The sequence below is a fragment of the Entelurus aequoreus genome, linkage group LG26 (assembly GCF_033978785.1).
Source record: "Entelurus aequoreus isolate RoL-2023_Sb linkage group LG26, RoL_Eaeq_v1.1, whole genome shotgun sequence".
NCBI classification, from domain to species: Eukaryota; Metazoa; Chordata; class Actinopteri; order Syngnathiformes; family Syngnathidae; genus Entelurus; species Entelurus aequoreus.
The window spans coordinates 24,382,677-24,400,554 of NC_084756.1; the positions used below are offsets into that span (position 1 = coordinate 24,382,677).

The 17,878-nt window shown below is 38.3% G+C and overlaps 1 protein-coding gene and 1 long non-coding RNA gene across 2 annotated transcripts in view; both read left to right on the forward strand.

The window, feature by feature from the left end:
- Positions 1-1,106: 1,106 nt before the first annotated feature.
- Positions 1,107-4,349, forward strand: LOC133643530 (uncharacterized). Its single transcript, XR_009824706.1, has 4 exons — positions 1,107-1,194; positions 1,298-1,324; positions 1,718-1,740; positions 4,047-4,349. It is a non-coding gene; the product is annotated as an uncharacterized LOC133643530 (long non-coding RNA).
- Positions 4,350-6,190: 1,841 nt separating this feature from the next.
- crbn (cereblon) overlaps positions 6,191-17,878 on the forward strand; it is a 38,581-nt gene continuing 26,893 nt past the window's right edge. The window contains exons 1-5 of the mRNA XM_062038197.1: positions 6,191-6,327; positions 6,511-6,620; positions 9,688-9,890; positions 13,717-13,866; positions 17,027-17,189. Of these exons, the coding sequence (XP_061894181.1) occupies positions 6,258-6,327; positions 6,511-6,620; positions 9,688-9,890; positions 13,717-13,866; positions 17,027-17,189 (696 nt within the window). The 5' untranslated portion in view covers positions 6,191-6,257. The remainder of the gene's footprint in view (positions 6,328-6,510; positions 6,621-9,687; positions 9,891-13,716; positions 13,867-17,026; positions 17,190-17,878) is intronic.

The window sequence follows — 17,878 nt, forward strand, 5'->3', positions numbered from 1 at the left end:
GGGAAACGATCCAAGTTAGAATGTTTTGTATGCGAGTGAAAATAAAATGTGCTTTTCACTCTAAATTGTCTATGACTGGTCCTCAAAGTCATAGTTCCACTAACATAACATTTGGATGCTAAAACCAATCTAATGTAGGTCAGCACTGTTTTATATGATAAATAGCAAAGAAAATAGGTGTATGATATACAGTATGTATATATATCATACATAAATATATCAATATATGATATATTTAATTTATAAACCGATTTCTACAATATTGAGAGGGCGATATCAAAGATGTGAGCTGAAAACGGGTTGCGCTTTGTACACCCCTGTTGAACATTGTAAAATCACTAGAGTCGAAGATTTGCAATTTCAAACTTTTAAAATGAATTTACATGTTAGCTTCATCCTCAATTAGTAACAATTGCCAATCACGTGATCCTTGTGGGCAGCTTGGATCTGCCGAAATTTAAGTAACGAATATAAACACTAAATGGGCCCTAGTGTGTGAATGTTGTCTGTCTGTCTGTGTTGGCCCTGCGATGAGGTGGCGACTTGTCCAGGGTGTACCCCGCCTTCCGCCCGAATGCAGCTGACATAGGCTCCAGCACCCCCTGCCACCCCAAAAGGGACAAGTGGTAGAAAATGGATGGAATATAAACACTAAATGGTCCCTATTGTGTGAATGTGTGTCTATCTGTGTTGGCCCTGCGATGAGGTGGCGACTTGTCCAGGGTGTACCCCGCCTTCCGCCCAAATGCAGCTGAGATAGGCTCCAGCGCCCCCCGCGACCCCGAAAGGGACAAGCGGTAGGAAATGGATGGATGGAATATAAAATGATTATTATTGAAGAATGTTTCAATTGAAGTGTTTTTTCCCGAGGCAAAGAAAAAGGATTTTGCCGCCAAAAATGTACGTTTGAAATTCTATTTTTAAAACTTTTTTTTTTAACTGAACAATGTACATGCAAACATGTATTCTTAATGCACACAAAACACGAAGACACTTTCAAAATATCTCAACGATTTCAAACACCTAAACGTTTGAGCAAATACTGTCATTCACAAAATATATTCCTTAAAACTACAAGTCCCGTCACCACCACCCAGCATCGATGGCGCTTGAAAATGACGTCAGCACGCCCTCCTATAAATACAGCCCTGCGCCTGCGTCACATCCTCTTTCCGCTGCTCTTCTCGCTTCGAGGTTAGTAAACCTTTTTTTCCCCTCTCATCGCAATCCAAAAGAATCCTTTAATCTTGTAAACCATCCGCCTCTAACAACATTGTTGTGTCTTTCATTTGAACAGACTCATCTCCACACGATGAGAGCTAAGGTAAGAACGTTGTTTGTTCGTGTTGTTTCGCTCTCATCCATGACATGACTAAAACAAGTTGCAATAACTCCAATTTAACATTGACATTTTTCACATTATTTAATGCTCAGCAATTCTTATTTCTACTGAAACCTTGAACGTGTCCACACAATTAATAACTTGTTGGGCTAATTATCTTGAATTCTTACATTGTGCATGCTAATGCTAAATAGGGCCTGTTGTAATGTAGCCGCTAATGCTAGCTATGTCGATCTCTGATAAGATGTTATTCTTTAAAATGTCTAACCTGCCGAATTATTTGCGTTGCAACTGCCACTTTCCACTCTTTAACCGCACGTGATTCCGCAAAACACGTGTTGGTTTATTGCACACTAATTGTGTCGTGTTTTGCAGTGGAGGAAGAAGCGCATGCGCAGGTGAGCACCACATTTCATCTATTTAAGTACCTTTTTTATTTTTTTAATAAACCAGCATCAGTTTGTTACATTTCAATGATATAAGTCATTTTCCTGCCATTTTTGTATTCCTTTTTTTTTTTTTTTTACCATTTATTTAGTTATTTCAGGCAATGACAAAGTAGACAACACATATTATACATTAATATAGTGCAAAAGGTAATGTACAGTATTTAATGCATGATTTTCCAGTTTTGCCTGAAAGGGAGTGGGAAGAAGATCACTTATTTAATCCCACCCCCAGTACTCCATTCAGTGATTATTCACATGAGTTTCACTGTTAATTTGTTCAAGAATTATAATACAGATGTTGTATCATAGTGGCATTACCACAGGTAACAATGATTATTACACTGTAACAATCATTTGTATCAATGTAGGAATAATGAATATACCAACAATGGTAGTAGACAACATAGCAATAATGGTAATAGACAATCATGTCAAATTTATGGTCAACCTCTTGAGACCCACTGACTTGTAAAAATGTCAGAATCAGAATAGTTAAATTATATAGCCCTAAACCACAAGTCTCAAAGGGCTGCACAAGCCACAACGACATCCTCTGCTCAGACCCCACATTGTTTGAGAAGGGGTTCACAAACTAGGAATTTTTCTTGGTGCAACTTAAAACATGTAACACAGAATAGGTAATAATAATAATATTCAACCCATTTTAAAAAGGTTGGTAAGCTTGCTAAACCAACAGAATAAGTTTTACAGTTGTAGTATATTTCTAATTGGGTTATTTGTGAATTTAGTGTAAGAAGGGACTGGAGTAAACATGATTGGTCCGACCTGACTTGTAACGTGAATCTTAAAAGGGAAAAAAATTCAGTGTAAATCTGAAATATTTGGTAGACTCATACATATATAACTCAAACTTTACAGCAGGGGTGTCAAACTCGTTTTTATTGGCAGTTATGGCTGACCTCAGAGGGCCAATTGTAACAGTTAATAATATATACATTTTAAATTGCTTCATTACACGACTTATTTTTTCGTACACTAAAAAATTTGTAGATTTTACAGTAAAGTTTAGCTGCTGATATTTTACCATCAAATGTACCATGTTTTTTTTACAATGTATACTGTAAATAAGAAACGGTACCACTGTTATACTGTAAAATCTACGGTTGTTTTTACAGTGTATTACTGTAAATAAAAAACTTACAAAATTTGTCACATGTTTTTACGGTAAAATTCTGCCAACTGAGCTACCTGTTTTTTACATTGTACAATTCGATGGATAAGTTGCTTTGTAATCAGTAAAGTAGATATTTAAGTACTTATTTTGGTGTTTGGAATGTGTGCTAATGTGTTGCAGTATTGGATTATGTTTAAAATATATGAAATTGCATACGGTACATGTACTTTTTTCCCCTGTCAAAATAGAAAGTTGATTAGAAATAGACACATGGTAATTGCGGGCCACATAAAATAAGGTGGCAGGCCAGGTATGAGTTTGACACATGTGCTTTAAAGGAATTCCAATTTAAGTTTTTACTCTGGACTTTTTGTAGCGTAAATGTGCCAAATTGTCGGAGCTTTGTAGCGCAAGTACTTTTCCCAATCTGATAATGTTTTGGATAAACTGCTGTCATGAGTGTAGGGGTGTGGTGGTACAAACGGTCCTGATTAGTTATAAATCTAGACTCATGGATTAGGATTGCAACAGGTTTATAAATAGTTCTTCTACCATCAGAGTGCATAAGCTAATTGGAACAGAAGAGATCTTGTCATTGTACATAGAAATTGCAAGCAAATTCATGGATGACACATAAAGATCATAACATTAGTACTAAGATAAATAGGTAAAAATGCATAAAACATACAGCTCACATGCGTCATTTTTTTCATGCTTTGATTGTGTTCAGCGACACTATTGCTCTCGGGTAAAAAAAAAAAGTTCTTAAACCTGTTTGTCCGGCTTTTTATTGTCCTGTATTTCCTGCCCGAGGGCAGCAGTTCAAAGTTTGTCTGTTGAAATGTTTAATAGAATTTTTCAAATATGGTTTCTAGTCAATGAAACTACTTGTCTACATTGTGATATAGTACTGTAAATGACACGGTACAAGGATTCCATTGGCCAAAAGGGGACATGATGGTATGAAGAATATTTGATAGATCTGAAATATATTTAAACGCAGACATGTTATCCCTAAAGCATTTATGATTTAAGTGGTGTGTGGACCCTAAATGCACCACTCTAAAATGAGGTATTTAAAGCACTGCCTGTTTACCACATGATGCTACTTTTTTATCAGGCTGAAGCGTAAAAGGAGAAAGATGAGGCAGAGGTCAAAGTAAGCCCTCGTTGTGCCAGGCGTTGCCCCGCCCGGTCGGACTTGATTGACGGCTGTGACTGGAGCGGTTCTTGACCACCTCCTGCGGCTTCCCGATGGCCGCAAGCTTCATCTGCCCCAGTTCCTGACCTGGGACTCTTCTGCTCCAGTTCCTGACCTGGGACTTTTAACATCAGAGCTGTGGCTGTTTGGTTCATGGACCATAAATTCTGTCAACTGTCATGTGGTGTTGAACAATAAATGAACACTGTTCCAAAACTTTAATCAAGTGAAGTCTGCTTTTTGGTCAAATCACTCACTAGGCTTTTAATATTGTAGGATTGCCTTTGTCAGTGTATTTGTTTAATCTGGAGCCAGAAGATGTTTAAAGAGGACAGGATTTATAAACTTAAAATCTAGTATTTATTCCTGATTGAATACAATTTATATGAGCACTCTGAGTATCTAGTATCTTTTCTTTCCTGGTCTCTGACCCTCAATCTGATGTCCTTCTGGCATTGGCAAAGAAACCATGTGACCAGAGAATGTTGGATATGAGTTTGTGGTCAGTGAGCTTTCACCCAATTTGAACTAAACAGAACACATAATGGGTTTAAACATTTAATCACTTCATCTTAATTATACCTCAATCATACATCCCAACACCTTTTAACTTACTACAATTTGGGCCAATAAATGAGCAAAATTCAAGACACTTACCCTGATAAGATGTATTTAAATTATGGCACTTTTTATGTAATTTAATTTACTCCAACAGCAGCCATTTTAACCGGAAAATTTGCCCATTTTGTTGCAATTAAGTCTCACTCGCCCTTACTGACTGACATACCTGGTAACTTTGTTTTACTAAACCTGATTGTTGAAACAAACCCTGTGTCAGTGCTAAGATCAAAGCCAGCTGTTGACAAGGGATTTACTTCTGGTTAGGGCACATGGCACTTAAATGCAGTTTGGTTTTTTTACCCTTGAACTTTATAGCTAGTATTTGAACATTTACAATAACTTGCATCAACTAAGCACTAATGTCCTACTGTGGCGTCTCGGCAGGGGGCGCACGGGAGCTCGCTGATGTGCGCCTGCGCATGTGACACCGTAAAAGAAAATAGTACTTTATTTAAAATGTATGAATTACATTTATTTAAAATTCCTGCAGCAGTGTGCAGAATTGAGATCAAATTTAAAAAGTAAAAATAAAATAATGGGGGTATAAATGGAAACAAAATAGAAAAATATTTCAATAGAATAAAAATAAAAAGTAACAATGAGAATACAAACATAACAGTAAAATAAGAATATAACAAGAGAAACTAGACAGTAGTGACCATGTTATGAAAAAGTATTGCACTGTTATTGTTTTGCATCCACTGTCATCCTAGTACCCCCCCCCCCCCCCCTCCCCCCCAGAGAGGAGTTGTACAGTCTAATGGCGTGTGGGACAAAGTCTATTAGTCCTGCACTTGGGATTAGTATTAGTTAGTATTGTAAATATTAGAAGGGATTTATGACTTAACGGAGCCGTTGCAAGGCCTGGCTCGTTATATTTATTTTTTGAGTAACTTGTTTTTCATCAAAAAATCTACTTTGCCTTTTGTTTTCATAAACATTCCACAAGATGGTGCCATTGTGACGTTCTTTGGCAGTGACGTCACGGTCCGCTTGACCTTGTTTGTTACCCTCGCGGAAGTGAAAAAAAACAAAAACTCGCGGAAGTGAATCTAAATTCTGTTTTCTTTGATTTTTATTTGTTTTAGTTGCTTATAACTAATTCTAAACACAGCGGCTGAAAGGCTCTAGGTAGATTTAGGTGTTTACTAAAAATCCACTAAGTCAAGTGCGTGCGCATTTTACGTGAATAGGGGCCGTCTGTGGACGATTCTAACACGCTCATGTCATCACTCCAATAAATCAAAAAATGCTATTGATCATGATTATGATTCTGAAAGGGCAGCGTGGGGTAATTTCTACAAAGAACGGCACAAACGAATAACTTTGAATCGGTTCACATCGTTCACTCGAACAAGCCGTTTAGAAATCTCAACTCGTTCGCGAACGTCGCATCTGTAGCAAATACAAGGCATTTTCTATGGCTGCAGGGGGCGCAAGTGAGCTGGCTAGTGTGCGCCTGCGCGTCTATTAGCGTCGAAGAAGAGTTAGCATTGTAAACACAAGGCTATGGCTGACGACAGGGGAGGAGAAGACGACGTCAACGACAACATGGGCAACCAACTGCAGCTCCTACCAGGTAACCAACACCGTTTTACCGACGACACGGCGTCACCACGGACCACCTCCCGGGAGTAAAGTATATTCAGCTGACATTTCCTTGTCTTGTTCCCACGCAGCAACAGGCCACATTCAAGTCCGCCGAGCTACTTTTATGTCGGTCTTTCCTTTTCACCTCGGCCTCTTTTTCTTTTATTGCTAGGCAACGAAGAGGAGGAGGAAGACGACATGGAGACGGAGGACCGAGACAGTGAGGATGCAACAAAACCCGACATCATCACCTTCGACCCCAGTCTACCCACATCACACAGTGTAAGCTTTCAATTCACATGAAAGTCGTGTTATCCTGCTTGAATACAGAGGCGGAAATGAGTCAAAACCATAAATGCAATGGGGAACAATTGTGCAAACACATAAACCTGGCAATATGTGTTTTTAAGAAAGCGAACAAAACAGTGCTAAAAGAAATTAGCCTCAAAAACCACTGCATGGGAGAAATGCTGCATGTTCAGGGAAGTTTGCAAAATTGTTCTGTTTTTAACAATATGTGACCGATGCTATCCTTTTGGTAGATTTAACATTTATTCAAAACAGGACACCGGTGAACATTACAGCATTGGTCTCGTGGTAAATTATACCCTGTACCATTTTGCCGGGACTTATGGTACAATACAATCAGCAAGATAGGATGGAGCTAGACCGTGTTGTATTTTATACGTAAGTACAAACCCTGTTTCCATATGAGTTGGGAAATGGTGTTAGATGTAAATATAAACGGAATACAATGATTTGCAAATCCTTTTCAAGCCATATTCAGTTGAATATGCTACAAAGACAACATATTTCATGTTCAAACTCATAAACTTGATTTTTTTTTGCAAATAATAATTAACTTAGAATGTCATGGCTGCAATACGTGCCAAAGTAGTTGGGAAAGGGCATGTTCACCACTGTGTTACATGGCCTTTCCTTTTAACAACACTCAGTAAAGGTTTGGGAAGTGAGGAGACACATTTTTGAAGTGGAATTCTTTCCCATTCTTGCTTGATGTACAGCTTAAGTTGTTCAACAGTCCGGGGGTCTCCCTTCTCACATTGCAGGTGCCACACATTTTCAATGTCTGGACTACAGGCAGGCCAGTCTAGTACCTGCACTCTTTTACTATGAAGCCACGTTGATGTAACACACGGCTTGGCATTGTCTTGCTGAAATAAGCAGGGGCGTCCATGGTAACGTTGCTTGGATAGCAACATATGTTCCTCCAAAAGCTGTATGTACCTTTCAGCATTAATGGCGCCTTCACAGATGTGTAAGTTACCCATGTCTTGGCCAATAATACACCCCCATACCATCACACATGCTGCCTTTTACACTTTCACCCTAGAACATGTCTTGACCACTAATACACCCCCATACCATCACACATGCTGCCTTTTACACTTTCACCCTAGAACATGTCTTGACCACTAATACACCCCCATACCATCACACATGCTGCCTCTTACACTTTCACCCTAGAACATGTCTTGACCACTAATACACCCCCATACCATCACACATGCTGCCTCTTACACTTTCACCCTAGAACATGTCTTGACCACTAATACACCCCCATACCATCACACATGCTGCCTTATACACTTTCACCCTAGAACATGTCTTGACCACTAATACACCCCCATACCATCACACATGCTGCCTTTTACACTTTCACCCTAGAACATGTCTTGACCACTAATACACCCCCATACCATCACACATGCTGCCTTTTACACTTTCACCCTAGAACATGTCTTGACCACTAATACACCCCCATACCATCACACATGCTGCCTTTTACACTTTCACCCTAGAACATGTCTTGACCACTAATACACCCCCATACCATCACACATGCTGCCTTTTACACTTTCACCCTAGAACATGTCTTGACCACTAATACACCCCCATACCATCACACATGCTGCCTTTTACACTTTCACCCTAGAACATGTCTTGACCACTAATACACCCCCATACCATCACACATGCTGCCTTTTACACTTTCACCCTAGAACATGTCTTGACCACTAATACACCCCCATACCATCACACATGCTGCCTTTTACACTTTCACCCTAGAACATGTCTTGACCACTAATACACCCCCATACCATCACACATGCTGCCTTTTACACTTTCACCCTAGAACATGTCTTGACCACTAATACACCCCCATACCATCACACATGCTGCCTTTTACACTTTGCACCTAGAACAATCCGGATGGTTCTTTTCCTCTTTGGTCCGGAGGACACGACGTCCACAGTTTCCATAAACAATTTGAAATGTGGACTCGTCAGAACACTTTTCCACTTTGTATCAGTCCATCTTAGCGAAGCCAACGGCGTTTCTGGGTGTTGTTGATAAACGGTTTTCGCCTTGCATAGGAGAGTTTTAACTTGCACTTACAGATGTAGCGACCAACTGTAGTTACTGACAGTGGCTTTCTGAAGTGTTCCTGAGCCCATGTGGTGATATCCTTTACACACTGATGTGGCTTGTTGATGCAGTACAGCCTGAGGGATGGAAGGTCACGGGCTTAGCTGCTTACCTGCAGTGATTTCTCCACATTCTCTTTGATGATATTACGGAGCGTAGATGGTGAAATCCCTCAATTCCTTGCAATAGCTGCTTGAGAAAGGTTGTTCTTAAACTGTTCAACAATTTGCTCAGGCATTTGTTGACAAAGTGGTGACTCTCGCCCCATCCTTGTTTGTGAATGACTGAGCATTTCATGGAATCTACTTTTATAGCCAATCATGGCACCCACCTGTTCCCAATTAGCCTGTTCACCTGTGGGATGTTCCAAATAAGTGTTTGATGAGCATTCCTCAACTTTATCAGTATTTATTGCCACCTTTCCCAACTTCTTTGTCACGTGTTGCTGCCATCAAATTATAAGTTAATGATTATTTGCAAAAAAACAAATGTTTATGAGTGTGAACATGAAATATGTTGTCTTTGTAGCATATTCAATTGAATATGGCTTGAAAAGGATTTGCAAATCATTGTATTCCGTTTATATTTACATCTAACACCATTTCCCAGCTCATATGGAAACGGGGTTTGTAGTAAAACCTTAAAATCACATCTTAAGTGCACAGGAAGCCAGTGCAGGTGAGCCAGTATAGGCGTAATATGATCCAACTTTCTTGTTCTTGTCAAAAGTCATTCCCTGATACCCAAAGAGTTTGCGCTGGACTAACAGCCTGACAATACGGGTTGTTGGAGTCCTGGGCAGGGGCGGGTTATCCATGTTTGCTATGGGCCTTTGGATCATGTGTGTGGTTTGAGTCTTTGCCCCTGTCAACAAAACACATCTGCTCCGTGTGTGTAGTACCTGGGTTCAGACATGGAGGAGTTCCACGGGCGCACGGTCCACGACGATGACAGTTGCCAGACCATCCCCGTGTTGCCGCACACGGCTGTGATGCTGGTGCCAGGACAGACTCTTCCCCTGCAGCTCTTCAGGCCGCAGGAAGTCAGCATGATGAGGAGCGTGATACAGAAGGACCGGACGTTCGCTGTGCTCGCACACAGGTACCCGGAGCTAGAGCTGAAACGATTCCTCAAGTAATTCGATTACAAAATACACTACCGTTCAAAAGTTTGGGGTCACATGTAAATGTCCTTATTTCTGAAGGAAAAGCACTGTACTTTTCAATGAAGATAACTTTAAACTAGTCTTAACTTTACAGAAATACACTCTATACATTGCTAATGTGCTAAATGACTATTCTAGCTGCAAATGTCTGCTTTTTGGTGCAATATCTACATAGGTGTATAGAGGCCCATTTCCAGCAACTATCACTCCAGTGTTCTAATGGTACAATGTGTTTGCTCATTGGCTCAGAAGGCTAATTGATGATTAGAAAACCCTTGTGCAATCATGTTCACACATCTGAAAACACTTTAGCTCGTTACAGAAGCTACAAAACTGACCTTCCTTTGAGCAGATTGACTTTCTGGAGCATCACATTTGTGGGCTCAATTAAACGCTCAAAATGGCCAGAAAAAGAGAACTTTCATCTGAAACTCCACAGTCTATTCTTGTTCTCAGAAATGAAGGCTATTCCACTAAATTGTTTGGGTGACCCCAAACTTTTGAACGGTAGTGTATATCCGAGGAAATTTAGTTGCCTCGAGGCGTCTGTCATTTTCATTTTTTTACGGCATTTTGCCTCGTTTAATAAACGGTAGTCAAAGCTCACGTTTCGCACGGACTGTTTACACTGCAAAAAGTCAGTGTTCAAAAACAAGAGAAAAAAAAATTAGGGGTGCGGTATTTTTCGGACTATAAGTCGCAGTATTTTTCATAGTTTGGCCGGGGGTGCGACTTATACTCAGGAGCGACTTATGTGTGAAATTATTAACACATTAGCGTAAAATATCAAATAATATTATTTAGCTCAGGGGTGCTCATTACGTCGATCGCGAGCTACCGGTGGATCACGGAGGGTGTGTCAGTCGTTCGCCAGCCAGGCATTAATAAAATAATCCTAAAAATGAGCGATCGTCAATCTTCACTATGACGTCACTTGATTGACATTCACGGCACCCGAGGGTCTTCTGAGATGACGCTGGCTGCTGCCACATCATTATTAAGAAAAAATGACTGACAGGAAGGCGAGAAACACTTTTTATTTCAACAGACTCTGGCGCCGTACCTGTCGTCAAAACTCCAAAGACCGACTGCACAGTTGCACAATAAAAGCGCTGCTTCATCCTGCCTGCGCTAACAAAATAAGAGTTTCAGAAAGCTGGCGTGCACAAGCTAGCAAGCTACGGAGTTTGCCGCCAATGTATTTCTTGTAAAGTGTATACAAAGGAGTACGGAATCTGGACAAATAAGATGGCAAAAAGCAACCACTTTCATGTGGTGTTGGACAGAAAGGAGGACTTTTTTGTCCTCCATTTGAAAATGTGGACGTTATCAGCACTACTGTCTGATTCTATCAATGCAAGTCATCAGTAATTATCAGCACTACTGTCTGATTCTATCAATGCAAGTCATCAGTAATTATCAGCACTACTGTCTGATTCTATCAATGCAAGTCATCAGTAATTATCATCACTACTGTCTGATTCTATCAATGCAAGTCATCAGTAATTATCATCACTACTGTCTGATTCTATCAATGCAAGTCATCAGTAATTATCAGCACTACTGTCTGATTCTATCAATGCAAGTCATCAGTAATTATCAGCACTACTGTCTGATTCTATCAATGCAAGTCATCAGTAATTATCAGCACTACTGTCTGATTCTATCAATGCAAGTCATCAGTAATTATCAGCACTACTGTCTGATTCTATCAATGCAAGTCATCAGTAATTATCAGCACTACTGTCTGATTCTATCAATGCAAGTCATCAGTAATTATCATCACTACTGTCTGATTCTATCAATGCAAGTCATCAGTAATTATCAGCACTACTGTCTGATTCTATCAATGCAAGTCATCAGTAATTATCAGCACTACTGTCTGATTCTATCAATGCAAGTCATCAGTAATTATCAGCACTACTGTCTGATTCTATCAATGCAAGTCATCAGTAATTATCAGCACTACTGTCTGATTCTATCAATGCAAGTCATCAGTAATTATCAGCACTACTGTCTGATTCTATCAATGCTAGTCATCAGTAATTATCAGCACTACTGTCTGATTCTATCAATGCAAGTCATCAGTAATTATCAGCACTACTGTCTGATTCTATCAATGCAAGTCATCAGTAATTATCAGCACTACTGTCTGATTCTATCAATGCAAGTCATCAGTAATTATCATCACTACTGTCTGATTCTATCAATGCAAGTCATCAGTAATTATCAGCACTACTGTCTGATTCTATCAATGCAAGTCATCAGTAATTATCAGCACTACTGTCTGATTCTATCAATGCAAGTCATCAGTAATTATCAGCACTACTGTCTGATTCTATCAATGCAAGTCATCAGTAATTATCAGCACTACTGTCTGATTCTATCAATGCAAGTCATCAGTAATTATCATCACTACTGTCTGATTCTATCAATGCAAGTCATCAGTAATTATCAGCACTACTGTCTGATTCCTATCAATGCAAGTCATCAGTAATTATCAGCACTACTGTCTGATTCTATCAATGCAAGTCATCAGTAATTATCATCACTACTGTCTGATTCTATCAATGCAAGTCATCAGTAATTATCAGCACTACTGTCTGATTCCTATCAATGCAAGTCATCAGTAATTATCAGCACTACTGTCTGATTCCTATCAATGCAAGTCATCAGTAATTATCAGCACTACTGTCTGATTCCTATCAATGCAAGTCATCACAATCAGGTAATACACCAACTTATATTCTTGTCTTCATGAAAGAAAGGAATGTGTTAAACATGCTTGCATTATCTTTAAACACCTTTAACTTGTTAACAATATTAACTATATGTATTAAACATTCTTGTATTCTCTTTAAACACCTTTAACTTGTTAACAATATTAACTATATGTATTAAACATGCTTGTATTATCTTTAAACACCTTTAACTTGTTAACAATATTAACTATATGTATTAAACATGCTTGCATTATCTTTAAACACCTTTAACTTGTTAACAATATTAACTATATGTATTAAACATGCTTGTATTATCTTTAAACACCTTTAACTTGTTAACAATATTAACTATATGTATTAAACATTCTTGTATTATCTTTAAACACCTTTAACTTGTTAACAATATTAACTATATGTATTAAACATTCTTGTATTATCATTAAACACCTTTAATTTATTAACTATATGTGTTAAACATGCTTGCATTATCATTAAACACCTTTAACTTGTTAACAAAAACATATATTTCATAAATAAGTAAATATAAATTATATATATGAATGAGGTAGATCCCCGCGACTTGATCAATTGAAAAGTAGCTCGCCTGCAGGAAAAGTGTGAGCACCCCTGATTTAGCTAATTCACGTAAGAGACTAGACGTATAAGATTTCATGGGATTTAGCGATTAGGAGTGACAGATTGTTTGGTAAACGTATAGCATGTTCTATATGTTATAGTTATTTGAATGACTCTTACCATAATATGTTACGTTAACATACCAGTTGGTTATTTATGCCTCATATAACGTACACTTATTCAGCCTGTTGTTCACTATTCTTTAGACATTTTAAATTGCCTTTCAAATGTCTATTCTTGCTGTTGGCTTTTAGCAAATACATTTCCCCCAAAAAATGCGACTTCTACTCCAGTGCCACTTATATATGTTTTTTTCCTTCTTTATTATGCATTTTCGGCCGGTGCGACTTATACTCTGAAAAATACGGTAAGTGAAGTATGAAGGCTGTTGTTGTTTTTCCAGTGACGCTGGCGAACCGGATGCAGAGTTCGGAACGACGGCAGAAATCTACGCATACCGGGAGGAGCAGGAGTACGGCATTGAGACGGTCAAAGTGAAGGCTGTAGGAAGGCAGAGATTCAAAGTGCACGAGATTAGAACTCAAGCCGATGGGTAAGTTGGCATTGCCTAAAACATTGTAAGTATATCCAAAGTAAGGTTGTCTCAATACCAAGATTTTGGTACCGGTACCAAAATGTATTTCGATACTTTTCTAAATAAAGGGGACCACAAAAAAAGGCATTATTGGCTTTATTTTAACAAAAAATCTTAGGGTACATTAAACATACTAGACAACTTGTCTTTCAGTAGTAAGTAAACAAACAAAGGACAACTTGTCTTTCAGTAGTAAGTAAACAAACAAAGGACAACTTGTCTTTTAGTAGTAAGTAAACAAACAGGACAACTTGTCTTTTAGTAGTAAGTAAACAAACAAAGGACAACTTGTCTTTCAGTAGTAAGTAAACAAACAGGACAACTTGTCTTTTAGTAGTAAGTAAACAAACAAAGGACAACTTGTCTTTCAGTAGTAAGTAAACAAACAGGACAACTTGTCTTTCAGTAGTAAGTAAACAAACAGGACAACTTGTCTTTTAGTAGTAAGTAAACAAACAGGACAACTTGTCTTTTAGTAGTAAGTAAACAAACAGGACAACTTGTCTTTTAGTAGTAAGTAAACAAACAGGACAACTTGTCTTTTAGTAGTAAGTAAACAAACAGGACAACTTGTGTTTTAGTAGTAAGTAAACAAACAAAGGACAACTTGTCTTTTAGTAGTAAGTAAACAAACAGGACAACTTGTCTTTTAGTAGTGAGTAAACAAACAAAGGACAACTTGTCTTTTAGTAGTAAGTAAACAAACAGGACAACTTGTCTTTTAGTAGTAAGTAAGCAAACAGGACAACTTGTCTTTTAGTAGTAAGTAAACAAACAGGACAACTTGTCTTTTAGTAGTAAGTAAACAAACAGGACAACTTGTCTTTTAGTAGTAAGTAAACAAACAGGACAACTTGTCTTTTAGTAGTAAGTAAACAAACAGGACAACTTGTCTTTTAGTAGTAAGTAAACAAACAGGACAACTTGTCTTTTAGTAGTAAGTAAGCAAACAGGACAACTTGTCTTTTAGTAGTAAGTAAACAAACAAAGGACAACTTGTCTTTTAGTAGTAAGTAAACAAACAGGACAACTTGTCTTTTAGTAGTAAGTAAACAAACAGGACAACTTGTCTTTCAGTAGTAAGTAAACAAACAAAGGACAACTTGTCTTTCAGTAGTAAGTAAACAAACAAAGGACAACTTGTCTTTTAGTAGTAAGTAAACAAACAGGACAACTTGTCTTTTAGTAGTAAGTAAACAAACAAAGGACAACTTGTCTTTCAGTAGTAAGTAAACAAACAGGACAACTTGTCTTTTAGTAGTAAGTAAACAAACAAAGGACAACTTGTCTTTCAGTAGTAAGTAAACAAACAGGACAACTTGTCTTTCAGTAGTAAGTAAACAAACAGGACAACTTGTCTTTTAGTAGTAAGTAAACAAACAGGACAACTTGTCTTTTAGTAGTAAGTAAACAAACAGGACAACTTGTCTTTTAGTAGTAAGTAAACAAACAGGACAACTTGTCTTTTAGTAGTAAGTAAACAAACAGGACAACTTGTGTTTTAGTAGTAAGTAAACAAACAAAGGACAACTTGTCTTTTAGTAGTAAGTAAACAAACAGGACAACTTGTCTTTTAGTAGTGAGTAAACAAACAAAGGACAACTTGTCTTTTAGTAGTAAGTAAACAAACAGGACAACTTGTCTTTTAGTAGTAAGTAAGCAAACAGGACAACTTGTCTTTTAGTAGTAAGTAAACAAACAAAGGACAACTTGTCTTTTAGTAGTAAGTAAACAAACAGGACAACTTGTCTTTTAGTAGTAAGTAAACAAACAGGACAACTTGTCTTTTAGTAGTAAGTAAACAAACAGGACAACTTGTCTTTTAGTAGTAAGTAAGCAAACAGGACAACTTGTCTTTTAGTAGTAAGTAAACAAACAAAGGACAACTTGTCTTTTAGTAGTAAGTAAACAAACAGGACAACTTGTCTTTTAGTAGTAAGTAAACAAACAAAGGACAACTTGTCTTTTTGTAGTAAGTAAACAAACAAAGGACAACTTGTCTTTCAGTAGTAAGTAAACAAACAAAGGACAACTTGTCTTTTAGTAGTAAGTAAACAAACAGGACAACTTGTCTTTTAGTAGTAAGTAAACAAACAGGACAACTTGTCTTTTAGTAGTAAGTAAACAAACAAAGGACAACTTGTCTTTTAGTAGTAAGTAAACAAACAAAGGACAACTTGTCTTTTAGTAGTAAGTAAACAAACAAAGGCTCCTAACTAGTCTGCTGATGTATGCAGTAACATATAAATGAAGTTGATTTGATTTGTTGTGTCATTTCTCATTCTATTATTTTGTCAAACATTATAAAGGACAAGTTGTAAAAATGTGGACCGGTACTTTTTAGAGGCGGTGTAGTACCGAATATGATTCATTAGTATCGCGGTACTATACTAATACCGGTATACTGTACAACCCTAGTCCCTGAACACAAAAAAAACTATACAAAATATTTAAATCAGAGCCAATAGTAGTTTTTGCTCATGTTTATTTATTTTACACTGTTATGGTAAATGGTAAATGGGTTATAATTGTATAGCGCTTTTCTACCTTCAAGGTACTCAAAGCGCTTTAACACTATTTCCACATTCTCACACACATTCACACACACATTCACACACACATTGACCACAGAACTTTCCTCCAGAAGGTCTTCTCTTTGTCCATGTGATGTCAGATGAAACAACTATTGAGATGTTTGGCCACAATACCCAGCAATATGTTTGGAGGAGAAAAGGTGAGGCCTTTAATCCTAGGAACACCAAGCCTACCGTCAGGCATGGTGGTGGTAGTATTATGCTCTGGCCTGGACATGACCATATGTTCTTTACAAGTGTATGTAAACTTTTGACTAAAGATAAAGTACAAATGAACACAATTGCAGGAAATGTAGTCTTGATTTTCAAAATGTTCTTTCGTGGCTTGCATGGCTGCAGTTCGTGCCGATAGAAATGTTCCTCTTTTTTCCGTCAGTTTTCTCAAAGGGTGCTCACATGCCTGAATCATTCAATGACATCTCAAATGTGAAGTATTACAGAGAACAAAGCAATATAGATTTTAGTCCATATCGCAAGTCTCCAGATGATGAACCATTTTGTGCTACTTGTGTTTGGCCCTTCAGGATCCGACAGGCCAAAGTCCAGATCCTTCCAGAACGCGTCCTTGCCGATCCCCTGTCTGCTGTGCAGCTCACGGCCCTCTCCAGGCTCCTCACGCACCCTTCCTCCAGGCCCCTCACTCAGAGCTGCAAGCAGGCCCAATGCTGGTGGAACAACTACCGACAGGTGACTTTTTCCCACACAACTGTGGAACATGTGCAATATTGTGATTATTAGGATTATTTTCTTTAATTAGGGCAGGGGTAATGCAGAGCTTCACAAGAACCCCTTTTTTCTTCCACCTTTTTGAGGCCCTTAACATGCACGAAATGTCCCCATAGGTTGCAGGCGTGTCAATTATGGCCCAAAAAAAATTATTTAGGTGGCCCGAAAATGACATTTCAAATTTGTCTAAATAGCACCACCTTTAGAATTATTCCCACTTACTAGTTTCACGTTTCGAAACGAAAATCGCAGGAGACGTCAACCCATACCCAGGAACCCATACCTGAAAACTGACAGGAAGTCGGCCATCCTGGTTCCTGTCTTCCATTTTTCGGCGAAAAAAAAGGGACCGTATTTTAACAAACTTTGACCAAATGAGTCAGGGTTAAAATGACAGATACTACACATATAGGCGGGGATAAATTAAGAACACATTTTTCCTACGCCCTAAGATGTGGGCGTGGTATAGCGCCAACTTTTGCTGCGATGGTTTTTGGCCATTTTTCGGCCAAAAAAAGGGGGTCGTACTTTAACGAACTCCTCCTAGGAACTTTGACCAAATGAGTCGGGGTTAAAATGACAGATACTACACATATGGGCGGTGATAAATTAAGAACACATTTTTCCTACGCCCTAAGATGTGGGCATGG